This window comes from Ascaphus truei, chromosome 7, assembly GCF_040206685.1.
Source record: "Ascaphus truei isolate aAscTru1 chromosome 7, aAscTru1.hap1, whole genome shotgun sequence".
NCBI lineage: Eukaryota > Metazoa > Chordata > Amphibia > Anura > Ascaphidae > Ascaphus > Ascaphus truei.
The window spans coordinates 22,903,653-22,926,392 of record NC_134489.1 but is presented as its reverse complement, the minus strand read 5'-3'; the positions used below and the strand labels follow the sequence as shown (position 1 = coordinate 22,926,392).

The following is a 22,740-nucleotide window of genomic DNA, read 5'->3' as shown; positions in this document are numbered from 1 at the left end:
TTTCTGGTGGCCCAGCATTCAAAGAGACATTAAAGAATTCATCAATGCGTGCTCGACATGTGGTCATAATAAGACTCCCCGGAGCAAACCAGCTGGACTGTTACATCCACTTCCCATCCCGGATCGTCCATAGAGCCGTTTGTCTATGGATTTTATAGTAGAGTTGCCGGTTTCCAAGGAGATCAACACCATTTTAGTTGTCATAGACTGCTTTTCCAAGCAAGCACACTTCATTTTATAAAAGGTCTTCCCAATTCTTGCAAGTTAGCAGATATTTTTGTTAAGGAGATTTTTCGTCTGCATGGGGTACTACAGGTTATCGTCTCCGATCGTGGGTCACTATTCATCTCGAGTTTCTGGCGTTCTTTTTCTCAACAAATGGGTATCTCTTTACATTTATCTCCATGGTATCATCCCTAAACCAAAGGTCAGACAGAGCGTACCAACCAGTCCTTGGAGCAATACCTACGTTGTTTCATCTCAGACACCCAAGATAACTGGACAAACCTCCTCCCTTGGGCTGAATTTGCGCACAATAATCTGCGCAGCGAATCCACCAGTGAGCCGCCTTTTTTCATAAATTATGGATTTCACCCATCTTGCCTTCCGATGGCAACATCCAAGTCTAGGACACCGGCTGTGGATAACAGAATCCGATTTCTACAGGACTCATGGAAAGTGATCCAAGAGAACCTTAGGATGGGAACTTCTAGACAGAAGATTCTGGCGGACTGTCACCATTGTCAGGAATTCAGTCCAGGACACAAGGTATGGTTGTCATCAAAAAACATACGCCTCAAGGTGCCCGCGCTTAAACTGGCACACAGCTTCCTTGGACCCTATTCCGTGGTGGAGAGGATCAATCCTGTAGCATATCGCCTACGTCTTCCTCCTTCTATGACAATTCCCTCAGTGTTCCATGTTTCTCTACTGAAACCAGCTATCCAGAGCTCTCGCTTCTTCCTCCATCCCACCTCAGGACTTTACTGACTATTTTAAGGAAAAGGTGGAATCCATATGTCAGAACATCCCCTCTGTTTCCTCCTCCCATTCTACACCGCTTCCTATCTCTCCTCCAGCCTTCCTGGACACTTTTCCCACTGTCTCAGAGGAGGATGTGTCACTGCTGATCTCCTCTTCGCCCTTTACCACTTGCCCTCTTGACCCCATTCCCTCCCATTTCCTAAAACCTCTTGCTCCTACTATAATCCCTACACTCACACACATTTCTAACTCCTTCCTTTATTCTGGTACCTTTCCCTCCTCCTTCAAAACATGCAACAGTTATACCACTACTCAAAAACAGCAAGCTTGACCCTACCTGTATTTCTAACTATCGACCTGTCTCCCTCCTACCTTTTGCCTCTAAACTCCTTGAACGTCTTATATTCTCTCACTTGCTCCACTTTCTCAACACCTATTCTCTCCTAGACCCTCTACAATCTGGCTTCTGCACTGCTCACTCCACTGAAACAGCCCTCACTAAAATAACTAATGACCTCCATGCTGCGAAAGACAGAGGTCATTACACTCTGCTCATATTACTCGTCCTCTCTGCAGCATTTGACACCATTGACCACCCTCTTCTCCTTCACATTCTCCATACTCTTGGTATTCGTAACAAAGCTCTATCCTGGATCTCCTCTTACCTCTCCCATCATACTTTCAGTGTCCCTTCTGCTAACACCCCCTCCTCTATCGATCTCTCTGTGGGGGTACCCCAGGGCTCTGTTCTGGGACCTCTTCTCGTTTCTCTGTACACACTTTCTCTCGGTGACCTAATCACATCTCTTGGGTTTAAATATCACCTCTATGCTGATGACACACACATTTACTTCTCTACCCCTGACCTTACACCTGCTGTACAGACCAAAGTTTCAGAATGTCTCTCAACGATATCATCCTGGATGGCCCTCCACCGACTTAAACTTAACACGGCAAACACAAAGCTCCTCATACTTCCTCCCAAACCTGGTCCTACTACCTCCTTCCACATTACTGTTGGAAGTACTATCATTCACCCAAGCACGCTGCCTAGGGGTCACACTTGACTCCTCTCTCACATTCAAAACGTATCAAAAACCTGTCGCTTTTTCCTCCGCAATATTACAAAGATACGCCCTTTCCTCTGTTGATCGACTGCTAAAACAGTGACTAAGGCCCTCATTCTCTCCCGCCTTGATTACTGTAACCTCCTGCTGTTCAGCCTTCCTGCATCTCACCTGTCTCCCTTACAATCTATCCCAAACGCTGCTGCCAGAATCACTCTGCTCTTTCCTAAATCTGTCTCCGCGTCTCACCTCCTGAAATCCCTCTCCTGGCTTCCTATCAAATCCCGCATCTCGCACTCAATTCTCCTCCTCACTTTTAAAGCTTTACATTCTTCTGCCCCTCCTTACATCTCAGCCCTAATTTCTCGCTATGCACCATCCCGACTCTTGCGTTCTGCTCAAGGATGCCTTCTCTCTACCCCCTTTGTATCTAAAGCCCTATCCCGCCTTAAACCTTTCTCACTGACTGCCCCACCCCTCTGGAAAGCCCTTCCCCTCAATACCCGACTAGCACCCTCTCTATCCACCTTTAAGACCCACCTTAAGACACACTTGTTTAAAGAAGTATATGAGTAGCACCTTGGCAAATACTATACACATGATAGATAAAGCTTGGCCCCCTGCAGATGCACTTATCCTCCTACTGTCTATGTATGTTCTTCCTACCTACAGTACAAATTAGATTGTAAGCTCTTCGGAGCAGGGACTCATCATCCTGAATGTTACTTTTATGTCTGAAGCACTTATTCCCATGATCTGTTATTTGTATTATTTTTTTATATATATGATTGTCATGTGTATTACTACTGTAAAGCGCTATGTACATTAATGGCGCTATATAAATAAAGACATGCATACATGTCAGGAGTCTCAATGATGGAGTGATTGGAAGATGGAGGGACCCCATCGCTGTTGGGACCCAGCAGCTCCGGAGGGGGATATAAAACCTCACAGTGGGAGCTGCGTGGGGTGGGCCAGGATTCTTTCTCCTGGATCCAGGCCGTTTGATAAGGATAGAGGGATTTGAAGAGCTGCAGTAACTGTAACACAAGGAGGCTCCCTGTAGCCTCTTTATAAGACAGCTTTATGCATTCAGAAGGACACTATCAGTGGAGGCTTTATCGATGACACTCGGGGGGAGCATTAGGAAGGTGTACAAAGTCTGACTTACTCTTCTGCCTTGGGTTCCTGGTTTTCCAACTCCATCCCTTCCGTCCTCACCCTAGAAGAACAAAGTCAGGTGCTTAGTGTTTTTTAGTAATTGGGTAAAACTTCAGCCACGGATTCTCTCTTGATCAGAGCCCTCCTTTTAACCACGTTCTTCTTATTGAACCCATTGTTCATTTTGATGGAATGGGCTTCTTGCACCTGGACTCTCATTTCTGCCCCTTATCCCTAGCTTTCTAAGGCCCATATTTGCTCATATCAGAAGATACCTTACAGCTTCTTCAAGTGAATGGACTAGAAGGTGTCAGCCAGTGCTGGAAGGTGACTTTTGGAATAGCACTGCCTACTAAATATGGGACAAAGGGCCTTAAAAAAGAAAAAAGCTCTGTGCCTAAATTTGAGAAGCTCTAATGCTAAACCTTGGGGCTTAAGCTTTTTTTTGTCCAACTTTGGATAGTTTTGCACAATATTTGTGTTGTGGAAAGAGAGAGTCATTAAAAAAAACTTCTTATTCTTTAGGAAGAAAGTGAAACAGAAAATTTGTAAATAATAAAATTATTATTTTACTCCTGGTTTGTTTGTGAAGAAAAGTATTGTTATTATATACCCCCCAATATTCTATACCCCCCAATATTCTAAAGCTCCTAGTAGATTCAAACGTCAATATCTGGAGTTCTTTATTTTTGAAACTGGTTCTCCATTTTTGGCAAGCTTTATTTATTTTTTTACACTGGTCTCTCTGTCCTGCCCTTCAGCCCTGGATCTCCTTTCTCTGATCTCTTCCCAAATGTTGACCCAGCCTCTGTATTCTGGTGCCCACTAGCTCTGCAAAGACGGAGTGGCTGTGGGGAGGTGCGTGGCATATGAAAATAAGTAAGATCTTCTCACTGTCTCTCCACGTGGTCCTGTGGGTCCATCAGAACCCTTGGCTCCAGAATCTCCAGGTTCACCCTGAAAAAAGGGGGAATGAAGGCTCGTTGAGAAGGAAACCAAAACATCTCTCTGCAGGACATGTGAGCACAGTAGGAAAGAGAATGGAAGAGTGGGGCGAAATCCATATCCATGCCAAAAGTAAAACACACTATTGGCATTGGTAGCTGAGTCGCTACGTTGTTTAGGTAGCAGGTATGATGTTATTTACACAGTGCTACAACATGGCCACTTGTGGAGTGGCAGAGTTTGGTTCAGTGCAGTATTGTTTATATTGTGTTTCTCCATCTCCAACATACACAATTATACTGTAAAAGCCAGCAGTGACAGGATTAACCCCTTTCCCTGCCAGAGGGGCTAGCCATGCATTGCTTTGCAATATATTGGAGGCCCCCTTTGGCACTGAAGGGGTTAAAGAAGACAAAGAGGGATGAGGGCGTTACAATTGCCTTCACCTTCTAAATTCACAATGTGTAAACTGGCACAATGCTATAGTGCCGAGGTTACAAAGTTACCACGATGAACAGTAACATCAGCACTACATTGGGGACAAAGTGAGTGGGGGTTTCCCATATAGGGATAAAGGATGAGATGTGCCTGTGATTGCAGAGTACGTGTGATGCTGTAGACAGACCTTGCGCCCAAGCAGCCCGGGTCTGCCACGGTCACCAGCGGATCCAGGCGTACCCCCTGGCCCCTGCAGAGAAATAACATATTACAAGGAGTAGGGTTCTGTTGTGTTCTTTGCACTCTTACTGCCCTGACAAAGGCCCCTTTTATCTTGCTTCTTATCTCTAATCCTATAAGATTATTTTTGCTTGGAATCCAAAACATCTGAAGCACTTCCCAGGTCTTCACTTAAACCAGCATTCCTTCTGAGAATTTATCCCATTTGAATTGATAAAATACACACAGGGTTGTTCAAATTTCCTGAAGCTTAAGCTTTCAAAGTGACACAGACAGACGGGAGCAATCATTTTACAGGCGTGGGTGACAATGTATACACCCCAAAGGGAATTGAACAGATGATCACTACTTTAGGTAGCCATAAGAATCGGAAGAACAAAACCTTTGGCCCATTAAGTCTGTACCTGTTAGTGCTAAGTGATACAGTGCCACAAGGTACCAGTGGCCCGTGGCAACACCATCCGGTTAAATATGGGATATTTTCATCTAATTCTTCTCTTTGATTTCACTTTAGCAATATCCAGTTAAACTCACATTGAAGACAAGGGGTAAGTAGATGGTCAGACTTACTCTTGGACCTGGGCTGCCCTGCTCTCCACTCGTGCCTGGGACACCCAGTTGCCCTGGAGGACCCTGTGTACAAGAGACAGATAGCACAACATGATGTGAAGGCGTGGGTGAGAGAGAATGGACAGGTACAAGCGGCCCAACACTGACATACCTGAGGTCCCCTCAGTCCCAGCTCCCCAACTCCACCGGCTACACCAGGACCACCTCTGTTACCCTGAAAAACACATAGAAGAGGGCAATGAGGTGGAGGAGAGGGAGAGAATGCAGATAGGTGACATGGAGGAGATAATTCAGAGAGATGGGAAGGTTGGAGATATTACCATGAGGGAGCATCGGGAGACAATAAAGAAATGAGATTATAAAGAGCGAATGCAAGAGAAGGGAGACGCAAAACAGATCATAGATATGAGATGTGAGGATGAGGAAAGAATACTGAGGATTCTGGTGGGAATAGATGAGACGAGCAGACGGAGTGAAGAACATTGTGTGCGAATACACAGAAAAGAGAATCAGGAGATAGAGCAAATACTGAATAGTAGCAAAGCATGAAGGAGGGGGGACATTATCAGTATACAAAGAGGGAATAAATGTGTGCTCCTGAAATGGGGAACATACACCAGGGGTGAGGATGCATTTCATTTGTTCATGTTAATCAATATTGCAGCTTTTATAATACTCTGGATATGACACTTACTTTGGCTCCTGGAGGCCCCCTTCGACCGAAAGGACCCTGTGAGCAAGAGGTTACAGGGATTAATAAAGAGCCAACTGATATTGACAACACACAACGAGACATTCACACATCCTTACAGTGATTGTAATAGCACAATATACCAAAACACACTTAGTCTACAATCAACAGTCTAGTTACAATCATATTACACCGCACCACAGAACTTTCACACACTGCAGCAAACATATGTTTCAAAATTCCATTGTGCCAGCCTCTCCCCCAGCTCGGGCAGGAAGGTACTCACAGTTTTCCCTGGTCCTCCTAGTGGTCCCGAAGGACCATCTCTTCCTGGATCTCCCTGTCAATGACAAATACAGTGAAAGATTACTAATGGTAATATACTGTAGCGCTGTCAGTACACAGCGGACCGTACACAGCAGAATAATCCATATACAGCGAAGAATCTTCCAGACAGTTTGTTATCTTACTTTTGCTCCTGAGACAAAGGGGGATAAAGTGGTTTGCCCAAGGTCAGAAGGCCTATTTAACAGCTGGGTCATTACCTCATTGGTTCTACAAAGGCATTGTATTCCTCCTTTAAAGAGGGTAACAGGACATTTCCATACCTCTCTTAGGCTAGTAAGACGTTAGCAAGTCTCCTCAGAACTGAATGGTGTTATAAGACTTATACAGTTGTGCTAAAACCAAATGTTATCATCCATCGACCATCACACCAGAGGAAAACAGAAGTTCAGGGGATGCATTACCACTGGGCCAGATTCCCCTTTCGATCCGGGTCTTCCTCTCTGGGTGTTGCCTGCTCCTGGCTCACCCTGAAACAGCAAAAGATGACATTAGAGTGACGCGGATATCAGCCAATATATTCTGTTGGTTATTGGCTACTGGTTAATTTGATTATTGGATAGACTTATGGAGAAAGAGTGGCAGATCAATAAATAGATACATTGATAGATCAATAGACAGACAGGCTCTGGCACAGTGGCAGATATTTGGGAATGTTCTTACCGGGTCACCTCGCAGTCCACCGTCGCCCCTCTCTCCTCTCTGCCCCTTTAGTCCTTTCTCTCCCTATTAGGAGCCAAAAATAATCCCATAAAAAAACATTGTTACATCAAAGTGTTGTTTTAAAAAGTAACTTAAAAGAAGAAAGCCTTAGTATATCCATTGGAAAGGACTCCCCTGTAGATACATTGGCATTACATTCTTCTCGTGTAACAGATCGCTAAATGAATGGCGCCACAGGGACAGAAAGAGATTTGAGTCACATGGAGTTTGTGCTCAACCTGACAGTATGGTAAGAACTCACTCACCCGCGCTCCACCGCTGCCTCGCTCCCCGGAGGTTCCCGGCGTGCCTCGGTTCCCCTGAGCAGCAAGAGTCAATGTGTTATTTTCACTCGGCATACAAGATAATGACTGTTTGTTAATTATTTGGGTATATGCGTCATCTACAGATATTAAGAGATTAAAGGAAGGGGGGTACAAGACAGGACGGGAAGGTTCACAGGGTTTGGATGGACATTGTTTAAACCCCGCGGTGTCAGAGGGGCTTGTATTGCTAGGCAGAGAAGGGGTTATGAGAGGTCATGCAGACTGATCTTGCAGTGGTGATCTGGAGATCCTGCCACTGTTAGCAATTAAGGTCACTTTAATACAAGGGGGGTTATTCATTAAACTGCAATAGTGCAGATCGGGACCCTACTATTGCAAGGAAGCTCCCATTGAAGTCATCTCACTGATCACATCTAAATTGTCAAATTGTCATATGGCTAGTCTGCCATCTTGTATTATCTAGCGGGAAATGGAATACATCTTCTATACAACTTCACTTATTTATGAAATGAGTAATGGAAATGTAATGTATACATATAAAGTCCACTTACATCTTCTCCATCAATTCCATCCAGACCAATATCTCCCAGTTCACCCTGTGGAGAAACCAAAGGATTGTTGAGTTGTTAACAGACTATTTACATTCCCTTTTGTATGTATCATCATAGCCTCTCCAGAGTTCAGCGCCTTGGAGTAAGGAGATACATGACTGAGTGGCTTGGAAAGCAAAGTCCAACATACCATACATAATATGTCCAAGAACAACAGAACATGGACAAACCTGAAGGGTTGTCTTCTGCTCTACACAGGAAAGAGCTATTTTGTCCCAGTTTATAAGTGAACTTATATGTGTTTCTTTCATTGGCTATGAGAGGGTTTCCTAATCTAATGCAGAACTACCGTATTGGAGGCTCTTCCACAGGGCAAGAGTTAGAACTGAAAATGTTGAAAGAACTGCATGTTTATGTAGGATAAACACAGGGGTATGTTATAGCCTTACATATTTTATCGTATTTACTTAAAAAGGGATGGGGAAAGATTGTTTTAGACAATGTTTTCATATTAGCATTTGGAAGTCTGCGCCTTTTCATTATATAATCATGCTTTCATTCTGAGGTTACCCTTATATAAGGCCCAGGCGTCAGAATTATAACTGGGGGAATTTTTCACCAAGGTTGGAAAGCCCGGCATACAATGCAAATATTAGCATTTTTGAATATTCGAGTAATTGCAGTGGTTAAAAAATAACCACAACTAATGATATTAAAAAAAGAGATATCGGGAACATTTAAATTTGATAAATATTCAAAATGTTCAGTGGGGGGGGGTGCAGAATTGTTTAAAAATAAATCTAAAATAAAATAATGGGGACAGTATTTATTATCATGAAGAGAAACAGCAAATACACTATGTATATCAGAAATGGAAAATGTAGCGCGATGTTTGACTCTAACAGTTCCTTTGAAATATTTCACCTATCTCGTCACAATCTGATTGCCCTGAAAGGTACATAATAATATCACTGCTTCCATGTATTACTTAGAGAATAAAATGGATATTAAAATAAATCTCACTTTTTTCCTTAAATAACAAACTTTTTTGTAAAGTTGGACTATCGGGTCCAAGTTCCGTCTTTTCAACTACAGTGTCACTACTTTTCCAATGTGGTACAGTAAATATGGCCAGAAAACTAGGAATCCATGAACATACTCCTACATTGTCCGAGAGGTTAAATATAACCACTGCAAATGTGAACTTTATCCAGTGTTGTGTGTTGTAGCCTGTAAGAAGGATTTAGCATTTGACAAAGGGATTTGTGATGCTCCAACACAGCATGGACACTGTGTGCCTCTGATATAAAAGATAAATATCTCTGGTCATAACTGACGGAAATTAGATCTCAGCCACACAGTTAAAGAATATCCATGATCGCAGCTAATACCATAGCTAGTAACATGCTGTGCATTACCATGTACTAGCATCATAGGCATCCAGAAGAGCAGAGCTGTGCATTTGGGTACGTTACCTTATCTCCAGAGAATCCACGGGAACCCTAAAAAGAGACAAATACATAAGCAGTGTTACTTCATGAAACTGGCAAACCATGAGGCCCAGCTGATAAATGCACAGTAAAGTGGAATAGAAACACATTTCTCCTTCAATATATGTCCCCTTTAATCTTTAGGAATATTTATCATGTTCTCATGCCCTTGATTGTCACTGTGTACCCAAACTTCCCGACTACACTTTTATTTGACCACATATTCTGCAATAGGATATGAGAATCAATGTCTTACCTTGGTTCCTCTTAGCCCTGGGCATCCTTGGAAGCCTTGAGTTCCATTAACACCTGGAGGACCGCGCTCACCCTGAGGAAATAATCAAGACATTATTTGCCACTCCAGTGATGTCCTGCGAGGTCCCTCTTGATTTGTCTGGTACCTGAGTAATGAGATCTATTTATACTAGAGATTAGTTAACTGCTTGAATTACACGAATACCGTTTCAAAGCCCAGGGAGGATCTAAAAAAAAGTCACAAGTATTAGGATACAGAGGTGTGATTGGGTAGTACTGTAGGAGAAAAGAGCAGTGCCCTGATAATAATTGAAGGGGTTCGGACTTGTAAGTAACCAGAAGAGAAGATGGAAGTGGATGGCAGCATAGTGAGATCCAACATGAGAAGCAGAGCAGAGGTGAATAATAGGAAGTGTTGAGTTATTCTTTGACACTTCAGCCTTGATGCACCGTAGAACTGTATGGCAGAGAACAGATGTCTAGAGAAAGACCCATAGCTCATTTCTACTCACTGGTCCTCCTTCTTCTCCTGGGAAGCCTTGGTGACCCTTCAGACCTGTTGTACCCTAGAAAGAAGATCAGAACAGATTAGCACCACTCAAGAATTTCACGTGTGCAATTCTTGTACCTTCAATGAGTAAAATTCTCCCATGGCTTCCAGTCTGGAGATTGTACATATTATTTGTTATTCACACACTGAATAATAACAGAATAATAAAGCATTTTATAGCATGAAAACAATGCACACTATACCACCTTATGCATGCATTATTATGCTCTTAGATGTATTCCCACTATTTGCTTTCTTTACTATAATTTTTTAATTAAATTAATTCTTTCCGAGGTATTTTCATGTATATATTAATTCTGTTAAGGTCTTGTGTGCATGACTGGAGCTCTGTGAACACAATTATTTCAATAGTGCCCGGTACTTGCCGATTCACTGTGCACTGGCCTTTCAGACTCTCCACCCACCCTAGCATGCTTCGTATGGCAGACGTAACTCCACCCCTATTGTGTTACCTTTTGTCCAGAGCCACCTGGAGGTCCCACATCTCCTCTCTGTCCAGTGCACTTGCAGGGCACACCACAGCATGCCTTCTCTGCAATATTATCCTGCACAAAGAAAGCAAAATATCATTTGGACCAGTCAGGCACCCGACTGGAGGCCAGGAATGTACAAGTGCTAGAGCTGTGAGTGAAGATGTCACACACACACACACACACACACACACACACACACACACACACACACACACACACACACACACACACACACACACACACACACACACACACACACACACACACACACACACACACACACACACACACACACACACACACACACACACACACTTTTTTTTAGTTAAAAACTAATACTACTTACATTTTACTTGAAATCAGACACAGTACCACTACTTTTTAAGGCTCTTAGCCCACTGGTTACCAGATTTTATCCATGTAGCCATGGGCACATGAAATACATTCATTTTTAGGGTGTTTTGGCCTCTCCATTTGGCTCTCTTGATGTAGACACTACACATACATGTACAGTAGCTGTATATACTCACTAGGCATATTCTGGTATGTGGTATGTTAGTTGCTTGTTAAAAGCCAAAGCCTCTATACATTGTGTCTGTATTTGTCGATGGAAGTCACTGTGGCCTCACCAGCTCTTCCATGATCTCGTAATCCAGATCCACTCGGTTCAGCCGCAGGGGGTTATTGTAAGTGAATCCCCGGCCAAATTCCAACTGCATCACCTGGTCAAGCCTGGCAACGTTTTCCAGCCCCACGAAGAGCAGAGCCCTCACCCCTGAGAAAGGGGCGAAAACGGTAGAACCTATGAGTACCTTGTATTATGTAGAGCGCAAGCAGGGATATACTGTAGCATCACAAGATGACACTGTGACAGAGAAAAGAGTCTCTGGTGACATATGAATCTGGAGACCAGGTCTTTCCATCCAAAGTGACACAAAGAGGAAGAACTGATGGCTCATTGAGTTTGTCATTGTATGGTGACTTAGTGGTACAGAATGAAAGGATCTACGGAGGATGGTCTGGTGCCACTGTCACCTCCTTTGTTACTGGAAGAAGAGAAGATGGAATCTGAGGCCATTGACAAAGGTCAGCTTTACCCGGGCTTTATGTACCTGCATTCTGCAGAGATTCTGATGCTGCCTGTAGTTCAGCCATCCCTGCATCAGCACCGTCTGTCATGTGAATCACCACCTGTGGAGTGCATAGTAAGGTGTGACTGAGGCATGTGCCATGCATCTCGACACAGACATACCCATAGAGTTAGATATGGAGTAATATTATTACAGTGGCATGTGCAGCGTTTTTCTGCTACATAATAATCATTTAGCACTAAGGGAGTTAAAACAGCAAATTACATGCACAGGAAAAGATATATAATCTCCCCAATATTAACATGCTGTAATTTGCTATTTTGCCATGTATGTTTATTGTGGGTGGTGCCCACCTTTGTTGTAATCTATTACCCGATAATACCCATCTTCCTTATAGAATGGATTTCTGTATTGATCTTGGTAGGGATTTTATAGTGTATGGGAATTTTTCACTCAGAAGAGTAATTATTGGTAGGGGCCAAATGTGTTTCTTGCTATTATTTTCTCCAATAAGGGTTGTAACTGTATGGTCAGGCCATGCCCACTATGTATCCAAGGAGGGGATGCCAACCATGAGGTTCTTCTTTAAATACACTGTCCAGGGATGTACAGAGGGTCTTACCTTGATGCTGTCTTTTTCAGCGGAGGTCCGGAATTTATTTAGATAGGTCTGTAGAGTTCGAGCTGTCAGGATGTATGGCCCTCGAGTGTCCAGGCTGGTCAGCTTGCCAAGCAGCTCTGGACGATATTCTGCAAAGTCGAAGGCTTCTACTGCCCCTGTGCCCCCCTGTGCCAAGATGGCAACATTCACAGAGGGCTTCTGCTGCCCAGAGCAGCTGATGCTGTGCATTTTGGAGATACGATCCAGAATCTGCTTCACTTTGGGTTGCAGTCCCCTTTGGGCATTGAAGATACTTTGTCCGGCCCTGACGTCAGATACATCAAATCCTATAATCACCTCCATTTTACAGTCTGCAAACAATCAATATTATTGTTATTCCATTGATCCAACCATGCACACGGCTTTTTAAGTTGTTAGCATACACCCAAACTGTTACGTGTTTATAGTACAGGAATAAGATCCCTAGACATTGGAACATGGAATTGTTGACATGGACATTGGAATTTGGAACATGGAATTTGACATAGAGATTGTGTGGCCTTTTCTGGATTGTGTTTGATTGATGCAGTTGAGGTGACACCAATTTAACTGATGAGTGCACATTATCTCCTGAAGGAGGGGTGCAGATTTTAACCTTGTAACTGCTGAGCACTGGCTACAGCATGGAACGGGTTAAAAGAGTATCTATTTTTTCCCCCCCGATAATATGACATGCCACAGAGGATTAAACTGAGGGACAGTGAGAGACTCATTATCTCAAATCTCTTCATCAATCCCTCATTTTCTCTGTTGCCATTTACAGCTCATGTCAGTATGTCTCTCACTAAAGTTGCAGATGTTATTTTTTATTGATTCTCAAAAATTGTTATAAGATGACTCTGATAGCTGTTTGTTTAATACACATCTGCACATATTTACTCACTTTCTTTTTAGACCAGTACTTGAAAGGAGAATGCTTTTTTAATTCCACTTTTCATACTGAAAAATGAAATGCTAATTTTGTCATCCTTCTATATTCTGTTCTTGCCATATTAACACTCCCCAGTGGAGAATCTTGAATGCAACCAGTGTTGTGTACCTACCCTTAGGGACATCGGTCATCAGTGGGCACAGGGTGGTTTGCTTGGTTTTCAGAGCGGCCAACAGGGTAATCAGGATCTGCTCGTTTAGCTCGGAAAGTTCCTGGACATTGGGCACTCGGAAAGCAGTTGCTGTGTCACTTGCCATCTTTGAGATTTCCTCAGAAGCGATGCTGCCCACCCCGATGGCAAATACCTTCACGCCCTTACTTGCCAGAGCCAGAGAAGCTGTCTGCCCATCATCTATGGACTTCCCTCCAGTGATAATAAATGCGACCTGAGGAACATTGCTGTCGATTCTGCTGCCAGCCTGCTTTACAAAGTGTTTCTCCTGCAAGTGACGGATAGCAGCTCCTGTGCTGGCCACACGGCCTCCCTTATATTCAGCTTTGGTCACAGCATCCATGATCGGCTCACTACTGGTATATTCCTTCAGGAAAAACTCATCGGTAACATCAGAGTTGTACTGAGCCAGCCCGACCTGAATGGAATCCCCCTCCTCAAACACCGCATCCACTATACCAGACACAAACTGAAGAACCTCCTTAAAGTTCTCCCTTCCCAAATTTATGGATCCATCCACCAAGAAGACGATGTCTGCTTCCTTCTTTCCATCTGTAACAGAGTAAAGTAAAAGTGCTGGTTAAAGTTAGGCTTCTTCATTTGTTCTGGTTCTTATTTTTATGGTACTTTATGAGATTTTGTTTTTTCTAAAAGTGTAGAAATGTTGGTGGCTAATGTTGGACAAACAAGAAAGTTCCTCAGTTCTATTGCTGTGCAATGAGTATATCAGACTAATTAAATCTTCAGGTGTTTTGTTTCTGTTAGTTAACATAAAACACTTTACATGCAGCTAATGCTGTTTTTTAACATCATCCCTCTACCAAAGAGTATTGCCATCTTGTTTAACTACTTTTTGATAGCCCTTAGTTCAATGTAAGACATCTATAATGTACATGATTGCACAACATCCTTAAATAGTACTATTTTTGCTGTAGTAATAAGAGGCCACTTACCAACTGGCATGCCTCCTGCTGGTGCCACAGTAGAGTCTACAGGACCTTCAAAAGACCTGAATACAATGTTTGCTATGTTTGGGAGGTCTCTGAATTCTCTGACGGTGAAGAGGAGTCGTGGGTCAGACACAATGTCCACTAATTCTTGCCTGTCAGCGTTGCTGGATGCCACTGCCAGGGCTTTGATATTAGAATCCCCAAGGAGCCTGGCCGACCTTTTCACATCATCCTGGGACTTCCCACCAGTGAGGAGCACCAGGTGTTGGGGGACTCCTTCTTCTATCCTGCTCCCAGCTGACTTCACAAACTGATTCTTTGCCACATATTCCAGAGCCTTTCCAATATTTAAGGGAGTCCCTCCCCGGAATCGCAGGCGACGGATGCTCTGGACCAGGGCAGGTTTGTTGAGGTTGGTCTTTAGGTAGAACTCTGAGAAAGCGCCATTGCTAAACTGCACCACACCCACCCGAACTTTGTTGGGTCCAATGTTTAAGTTCTGCACCACAGCCAAGATGAAGTCTCGAATGTGAGCAAAGCCATCTCCACCAATGCTTGTGGAACCATCAACAAGGAAAACCACGTCTCGCCTCTCACCATCGGGTTCTGAGGAGAAAGACAAGAACAAGTGAGATGCAAGTGAGCAGAAATCCCATTAAACATCCGTACAGGGAAAGAGCACATTGCCAACATGTGACAGCTCCAATCCTCCATTGACTTGCATGTGGTGGGACATACTTAATATCAAAGGGACAATAGAAACAATGATTTGTGTTTCACTCCTGTCTCCCTGGTAGTTTTTTTTTTAACTTATTTTTATTGTAATTTTTTTTAAGCAAAGCAACAACTCGACACACACCAAGAAACGTTATGTCCGTTGCATAGAAGGTCGAGACATATTTCCCGATGACCTCTACAATTGGGGAATTAGGCAAGAAAAAAAAGAATGTAACATCAAAACTCAATAAAAAATAAAAGAATGAACATGTAGAATTGTTAGAAGTAAAGGTCACCCCCAGACTTGTGTTGTAGGTACCAAACATTTCGCATTCATCATATGAGCCCGTGTTTGCCTTGTAATCTACAGCTTGAGGCACAAAAGCACCACATTCAATAGCCTTTTACCCAACGTTTCTTGCAGTTGGTTGCTTTTAGTTTACACAAGTATTTTCTCATAGTACAGAACTGATTTATTAAATAAAAACACATGTAGGATAATGCTTGGTCTGCAGCTTTAAGAGAGGCAATAAATAGTGCTAATATTTCCACCGATGGATTTTTAAAAGAGTAGGGCAGAGCTCCAGTGGGAGAAACCAATAAGGTCCACATTTCTAACGCAACCAGCTGAAAGTACCCGACGTTGCTCGGGAATTCTAAGAAACCAAACAATTTATGAATGGATAATGAAATGTTTTAGTTGCTTAATGAAATGTTGTTTATTTTTATTATAATGCTGTTGGGTAAATTATATTTTTGCTTTTTCCATCAGGCGCAAAAATGTACATATTTTTTTCCAGTTCCCACTCTGGAGCATCCAACATAAAGTTGACCATGTGCAAAACATGGATTTTCTACATTCGGTCCAGCTACTCACAATCCTGGCGAATTTGGTTAAAAATCGGTGCAGTTTTGAATGGTTCAGCCTGCCATCTTGATTTAAAATGCCGTCTAATTGTTTCCAAACAGACAAAAACCTGCTCCTTGACCTCAAGAACAATCATGCAAATTTCGTCACAATATCTTAAGAGGTGCTCAAATGCATTGCGAACAGACAAGCAGCTTTCCAAAATATATAGTAGATGTTATTTTATAAGACACCTTCCAGCTAAAAAACAAAACACCTTTTGGCCCAATCAAGTGAGTGGACCATATGTTGTCTTTCAACACTCAAAGTTTTCTTATGGCGTGGCACCGCTTAGTACAGTAATTATGGCTCTATAGGTTGGTCTACACACAGTAAACCCTTGATAGAACCATAAGATAATACACATCAGGATTATCCACTTATCTTGAAGGCACTTGAAGATGCTTAATGGAAGAGATGGGGTGGGTAGGATATGGGGCAAAATAATGATCAACGACTGACACATTATAAATGTGTGGGACTGGGGAGCAACGGAGCAGACCGGTCAACTAGACATGTGGATGAACAGCAACACTGAACGGGGCTTTTTGGAAAGGTTAATAAATGATGTCATGCAAAATTAGGCAATAGTGCAGCAATACAATTGCATCATATCAATTAAACAAACTATATTGATGTAAATGGTATTTTTTGCTTTGATACATATGGTGCAGCTTTCTTGTCCCACTTTGGCCTTAATACATATGCCCCATCATTTTTTTTTCTGGCAAATACAAACCAACAAAAAGTTACTTAAGTTTAATATAAGACAGTCTATCTATCTTTATATCTATAATCAAAAAGCTTGGCTAACTCAGTCTCTCTGTGTGTGTGTCTCTCTCTCTCTCTGTCTCTCTGTCTCTCTAATTTGTGCACATGTAACACTTTCCAGGCTTAGAGATTTGTATCACTGACACATCAGGACTTACAGTAGTCTGTCCATCTGCTATGTCTTGTGTGTTGAAGTAGGCACAGGACACTACCAAATCTAGAAATGAACTTAGATTAACATACAATGTGGTGCCAGTGGAGCAGGCGTAAAATCCTACATCAATGCCAAGTGGACTCAATTCAAGGAGAACAATCCAGGAACACCGTCAAGTTAATTTAAGCAAATGTATTTTTTAGCTCATAGTGCTAGTCTGGGATGACATTTTGTTCCCATGGTACTTTTAATAAGGAATAATATTATTAATATTATTATGGCCAGACTAGCACTATGCAATAAATGTCATTGTTTTATGTGACTTTATGGGATGCCCGAGTTCTTCTCCTTGGATAAACTCTTGTACACTCAGCAACATAAAATGACACATTTTCTTACAAGAATATCTGTCTTTTCTGTGCATTTAGCATCCAGTAACAATAGTAATAGCCTAGTCATTGGGGTCATTACCTTCACCGGTTTGTCTGGATGTCTCAATGATTGTGGATATCTGCTCCATGGACAGACTGGTGACAGGAGTGAGAATTTTTTGCTCCAGGGTGGGTAACTCGCGGAAACTAGAAATAGGGAATATAAATTCTGAACTCAGAGTAATCTTCTTGGCTTCCTCAGTATCCACATTCTTTCCAATCAACAAAGGGACCACGGTGGATTCCTTCACCTGTCTTGATCCCTCACTAACATCATCTGCAGATGGTCCAGAGGAGAGCAGAATGAGGAACTGGGGTACTTGGTCTTCTATCCTACTTCCAGAAGGCCTGGTGAAGATATTCTTGGACACGTACTCCAAGGCAGCCCCGGTGTTCAGTTCTGCTCCTCCCTTGGGCCTAATTCTTCTCACTGCATTTTGCACCTCATCCTTGGTGGAGTGTGCATTCAGCAGGAACTCAACCTTGGGGTCTTCGCTAAACTGGATGACACCCACTCGGGTGTTGTCTGAGCTGACATCCAACTTTTCCACGACCTTCCCGATTAGTTCCCGGATGCTGTTGAAGTCAGGAGTAGCAGCCTTCGAACCATCAACAAGAAACACCACATCCCTCTTTTCACCTACACAAGGGTACATTTGGAGAAAAAGTGAACAAGCATACAATAGTTAAACACTTGACAATAAAAATAACGTTATCAAAATATTGCACTACTTTGTACGTGCTTCTAGTTAGCAGAATAGAGCACCATGCAACATGTATTTTATCACATGTGATGCGTTAAGTAGAATTCTGACAACATTCATAATTTTTTCCCAACTCCCTACAGAAGTTTCCAATCAATGTGCATTTGATCACTGATCTTCAACATGTATTTATTCAAAGGATGAGTAATTGTACTTAAATTATTTGGAACATTACAGAAAAAGTACATGGTTATGAAAGCGTTGATGTCTTGTTTTGGAAAAGTCTACATTGATCAATAAAAAATAAAGACCATAGCTTATTGGTAGGGAGGTGTGAATCTCTCCCTGAATTGCATACATTTTACAGCACCTACAGAATATCTGACCTGTGGAAGTGGAAGTCGATGACGACCCAGATTGGATAAGTATTTCTACTTCTCCCTTGTTAAGCTGAGCCACTTTGTCTGTGATGGTCTGGTAGACCGTATCCAGCTGGCTGACGTCAGGGACGGAAACAGCAAAATCAGGCACGAAGGAGATGGTTCGGAGCTCATTCACGTCAGCGTTGTTGGCTCCGATGGCAAAGGGGACAACACCACTGGTCTTGAGCGTTGTGGCTGGCCTTCTGACATCATCTCTGGACTTGCCAGCTGTCAGCAGGATCAGAAATTGTGGGACCCCGTCACCTGCCCGACTGCCAGCCGAACTGGTGAAGACATTCTTTGTGACATAGTCTAAGGCAGCCCCTGTATTCAATGGAGACCCTCCAATGGGAGACAGGCGTTGGATGGCACCTAATGCCCCTTGGCGATCTTGGTGGGTGTTAAGAAAGAAAGTGGGTCTGGTGACATCGCTGTACTGGACCACTGCTACACGTACTCTGTCCTGGCCCACATCAAGGTTCTCCACCACCCTCTGAATGAAGGACCGGAGAGACGGGAAGCCGGATCTGACATCATCAGAGCCATCGACCAAGAAAACAACATCCTTCCTTCTGTTTACATCATCTAATAAACGATAAGACAAGATAGTTACAACTATAACCAACTCTTTCTAAGCCATTAGCTGCCGATTACCTCCATCAGGTTTCTGTAGACATCACACCTGCAACAGGAAACTAAGGAGGTAGACCCAGTACTTACTGTAGTTATCTCTTCAAGGCGAAACACTAGGGTGCCTTGAATGACCCTCAATGAATGGGGAATTTATTTGTTTAAAAATCTGATACAATATGTGCGTGCAAGTTTCAATGTATCAAGTCACTTTGCTCTGATTTCTTGCTGTTTCAGCTGCATCAATACAGTATGTTGAGCAATGGTGCAATAGGAATGGTGAAGGCAGCAGTTACTTCATCCGCATATCAAACCTTGTTACGTGTTACTTGGGCCATAATGATTGGCCTGTCATTTGATTCAAGGGATAGTGTAAATATAGCACATGTTTCTAGCCGTAGTAATTGCTTGTTTTGGCAAGGTCAAATCATTTCCTATAAATGAAACTGTGGACGCAATATTCTTGAAAAGCTCATGATTGTTTGACCTTTTAAGATGAAATTGTGGTTCCACACTAGAACTGTTTTAAACACTAGTGGGGACAGAAAGCTACATTTATAGCAGCATTGCACATTTGATGTCCACCCTTTAATTTATTTAAAATTTGTGGAAACATTCTCATTTTTGTTTAATTAAATTAAATAAAATCATGAAAGGGATGGGGGAGTAGAGCCTACCGTTAACACTTTTCAATTAAGGGCCACGATTATAGTTGGGGCATGCGCGCGCAGCCGAGTGCGTGACATCACGCGCGAAACATGCACTGCAGTCTGGAGCGATCGGGAGGCGTGGCTGTGACGTCACATGAGCGGCTCGCCTTCATTGGCTGAACCGCTCACGTGACGCGGCCGGGAGACGGCCGGCGCGCTACAAGAACAATTTCAAAGGTATTTTCGAAAATCGCGTGCTTGGTCGCGTGCTCTGTTGCCTGCCTCATAGAGGTACGGCTTTTTGTTCGCGGTGCGCGCACGGGCATTATAATCGTGGCCTAAATCAGTAAAAAGAACAGCCCCAGAGAGCTTTGTTTGCGTTGGTAGAAACAGGAAGGAAATGGTTGCATTTTTAGTTTTCACAGTTTTCCCTGGAGAAATAATGATGTATTTGCATTCAAATGTTACTCAGATATATAGAGGGTCTGTTTATTAAAGATTCCCCTGTGCAAAACGGAAACAAAAACAGCTCCAAATATATCACAAATGTGTCCGACTCAGAGCAAAGGAACGTATTCAGTCATAATCCTAGTGCTGCTTTTTGATTCCGTATTGCACCCCATCTGTTTTGTGCAAACTTAAATTGAAATAAAGTGTGAAAATTCCTCCAATTTTAGGATTTACCGCCCCATTACCCGAGGACACAAGGTTACTTACAGGTATCTGTGGTCCCTTCCAGTGAAACAGTCTTCACCAGATTGACAATCTGGGGCTGGATTGTCGTGAGTTCCGTTAGGGCGTCTGCAGATAGGACAAACTCTGGTGCCAAAACGATCTTCTCCAGTTCTTCGGAGTCAGCATTACGGGCCTTGATTGCAAACGTCAGGACCCCAGCTCGCTTCAGGTTAGCGGCTGCCTGGTCCACACTGTCAGAAGACTTGCCGGCAGACAGTAAAACTAGAAGCTGGGGGACCCCTTCTCTGATCCTGCTCCCTGACTCTGCCGTGAATAGGTTGCTAACGGCGAATTCCAGTGCTTTGCCGATATTGAGATTCTTGCCAGGTTTCAGCTTCATCTTTTTCGCCGCGCTGAGCACCTCCTGCTTGGATGGGAATGAGTCAAACTTAAACTCCACTTTGACATTCTCATTCATCTGACCCACGGAGACACGGGTGGCATCAGGACCGACATTGAGGCTTTCAATGATTCCAACCACAAAGTCACGCACAAGGGGAAATCTACCAGCAGTGTTGGTAGATGTGTCAACTAGGATCAAGATGTCTCTCTTGGTCTCTGTATCTGAAGATAGATAAGATCTTGTGATTAAATAAAAACAGATTATGCCCATAGGAAATAAAGTAACAAACAACTTAAATCTCATATTCATTCTAAAGAGGAATGTTGTGTGCCTAAAATATTCACTTCAATGTCCCTTAGTCCCTTTAATAGGTGGGCTTATCTCAGATCCATCCTACTCTCAGCATTGGCAACTGCAGATTCCATTTCATTGTTGCAGTGCACGCACACTACCGAAATCCATTAAAGAGGCCGCATGCATGACCTGCATCATCATTCTGAGCAATGGCCTGCAAAGTATTTCCAGCTGTGACCGGACTAGTGTTACTCAACCCTCATTGCTCCCATTCAGAGTCCTGTCAAATGATTCTCTGTTTGATGTATATATTGCCATTTAAGTTCAACTTATACAATTTGGTCCTGTCTGATGGTTCATCTTACCAGTTGAGACTGACTGGATCAGAGTGGTAATCTCTTCTCTGGACAACTGACCAACTCGTTGGGAGATAGTCTGGTAGACATTCTCCACCTGGCTGACATCAGGAACATACACAACAAAATCAGATGTAAAGGAGATGGTTCGTAGCTCAGCTTCATCGGCTTTGTTGGCTCCGACGGCGAAGGGGACAACGCCTCTGGTCTTGAGTGCTGTGGCTGGCCTCCTGACATCATCTCTTGACTTGCCAGTTGTCAGCAGGATCAGAAATTGTGGAACCCCCTCAGCTGCCCGACTGCCAGCCGAACCAGTGAAGACATTTGTGGTGACGTAGTCTAAGGCAGCCCCTGTGTTCAAAAGAGACCCTCCAATGGGAGACAGACGTTGGATTGCATCTTGCACCCCTTGGCGATCTTGGTGGGTGTTAAGAAGGAAGGTGGGTCTAGTGATATCACTGTACTGGACCACTGCTACACGTACCCTGTCCTGGCCCACATCAAGGTTCTCCACCAACCTCTGAATGAAGGACCGCAGAGATGAGAAGCCCGATCTGGCATCATCAGAGCCATCGATCAAGAAGACAACATCCTTCTTGGTGCTTTCATCAGCTATTCACAGGAAGTAGGAGAAAGAGAAATGTATAAGTAGGATTTTAAGATTTCATTGTTAGTCAAGGACACAAATATATGATGGTTAGTTAAAAAGTGACAAAAGCCCTTTATCATGCAGCAATGATAAAAAAAACTATGAGTAGCACATTTAGAGGTTTCAGACAGGTCCCTAAACCTGTCTTAATGAATAGTCACATAACATACAGTGCTCCCACTGCAGCCAGGGATTCTGGGTAATGACATGCAAATGAGCCCTTATAGTGTATCACTTTTTACTTCTTATCTACTTTCAAATGGATCCCTATTAAGCTTATGCCTACTGATTTACACAGATTTTACAGCACAGCCTGGGTTAAAAGGAGTGCATGGCCAGCAGACCTACTCACAGACAGATGTTTCAACCTTTTGGCTTTCATCAGTATAAGGCTTGTTACTG

The 22,740-nt window shown here is 43.1% G+C and overlaps 1 protein-coding gene across 1 annotated transcript in view; it reads right to left on the bottom strand.

Annotated features, from left to right (window-relative positions):
- The window catches only part of COL6A3 (collagen type VI alpha 3 chain), an 84,133-nt gene that overhangs the window by 22,637 nt on the left and 38,756 nt on the right, over window positions 1-22,740 (bottom strand). The window contains exons 6-29 of the mRNA XM_075607342.1: window positions 21,699-22,301; window positions 20,679-21,260; window positions 18,646-19,266; window positions 17,596-18,195; window positions 14,579-15,181; window positions 13,566-14,177; window positions 12,484-12,833; window positions 11,883-11,961; window positions 11,400-11,545; window positions 10,750-10,842; window positions 10,239-10,292; window positions 9,728-9,799; window positions 9,457-9,483; window positions 7,982-8,026; window positions 7,410-7,463; window positions 7,105-7,167; window positions 6,846-6,911; window positions 6,383-6,436; window positions 6,100-6,135; window positions 5,557-5,619; window positions 5,406-5,468; window positions 4,783-4,845; window positions 4,107-4,169; window positions 3,223-3,273 (exon numbers count right to left, since the gene is read on the bottom strand). Coding sequence (XP_075463457.1) covers window positions 3,223-3,273; window positions 4,107-4,169; window positions 4,783-4,845; window positions 5,406-5,468; window positions 5,557-5,619; window positions 6,100-6,135; window positions 6,383-6,436; window positions 6,846-6,911; window positions 7,105-7,167; window positions 7,410-7,463; window positions 7,982-8,026; window positions 9,457-9,483; window positions 9,728-9,799; window positions 10,239-10,292; window positions 10,750-10,842; window positions 11,400-11,545; window positions 11,883-11,961; window positions 12,484-12,833; window positions 13,566-14,177; window positions 14,579-15,181; window positions 17,596-18,195; window positions 18,646-19,266; window positions 20,679-21,260; window positions 21,699-22,301 — 5,063 coding nt within the window. The remainder of the gene's footprint in view (window positions 1-3,222; window positions 3,274-4,106; window positions 4,170-4,782; window positions 4,846-5,405; window positions 5,469-5,556; window positions 5,620-6,099; window positions 6,136-6,382; window positions 6,437-6,845; window positions 6,912-7,104; window positions 7,168-7,409; window positions 7,464-7,981; window positions 8,027-9,456; window positions 9,484-9,727; window positions 9,800-10,238; window positions 10,293-10,749; window positions 10,843-11,399; window positions 11,546-11,882; window positions 11,962-12,483; window positions 12,834-13,565; window positions 14,178-14,578; window positions 15,182-17,595; window positions 18,196-18,645; window positions 19,267-20,678; window positions 21,261-21,698; window positions 22,302-22,740) is intronic.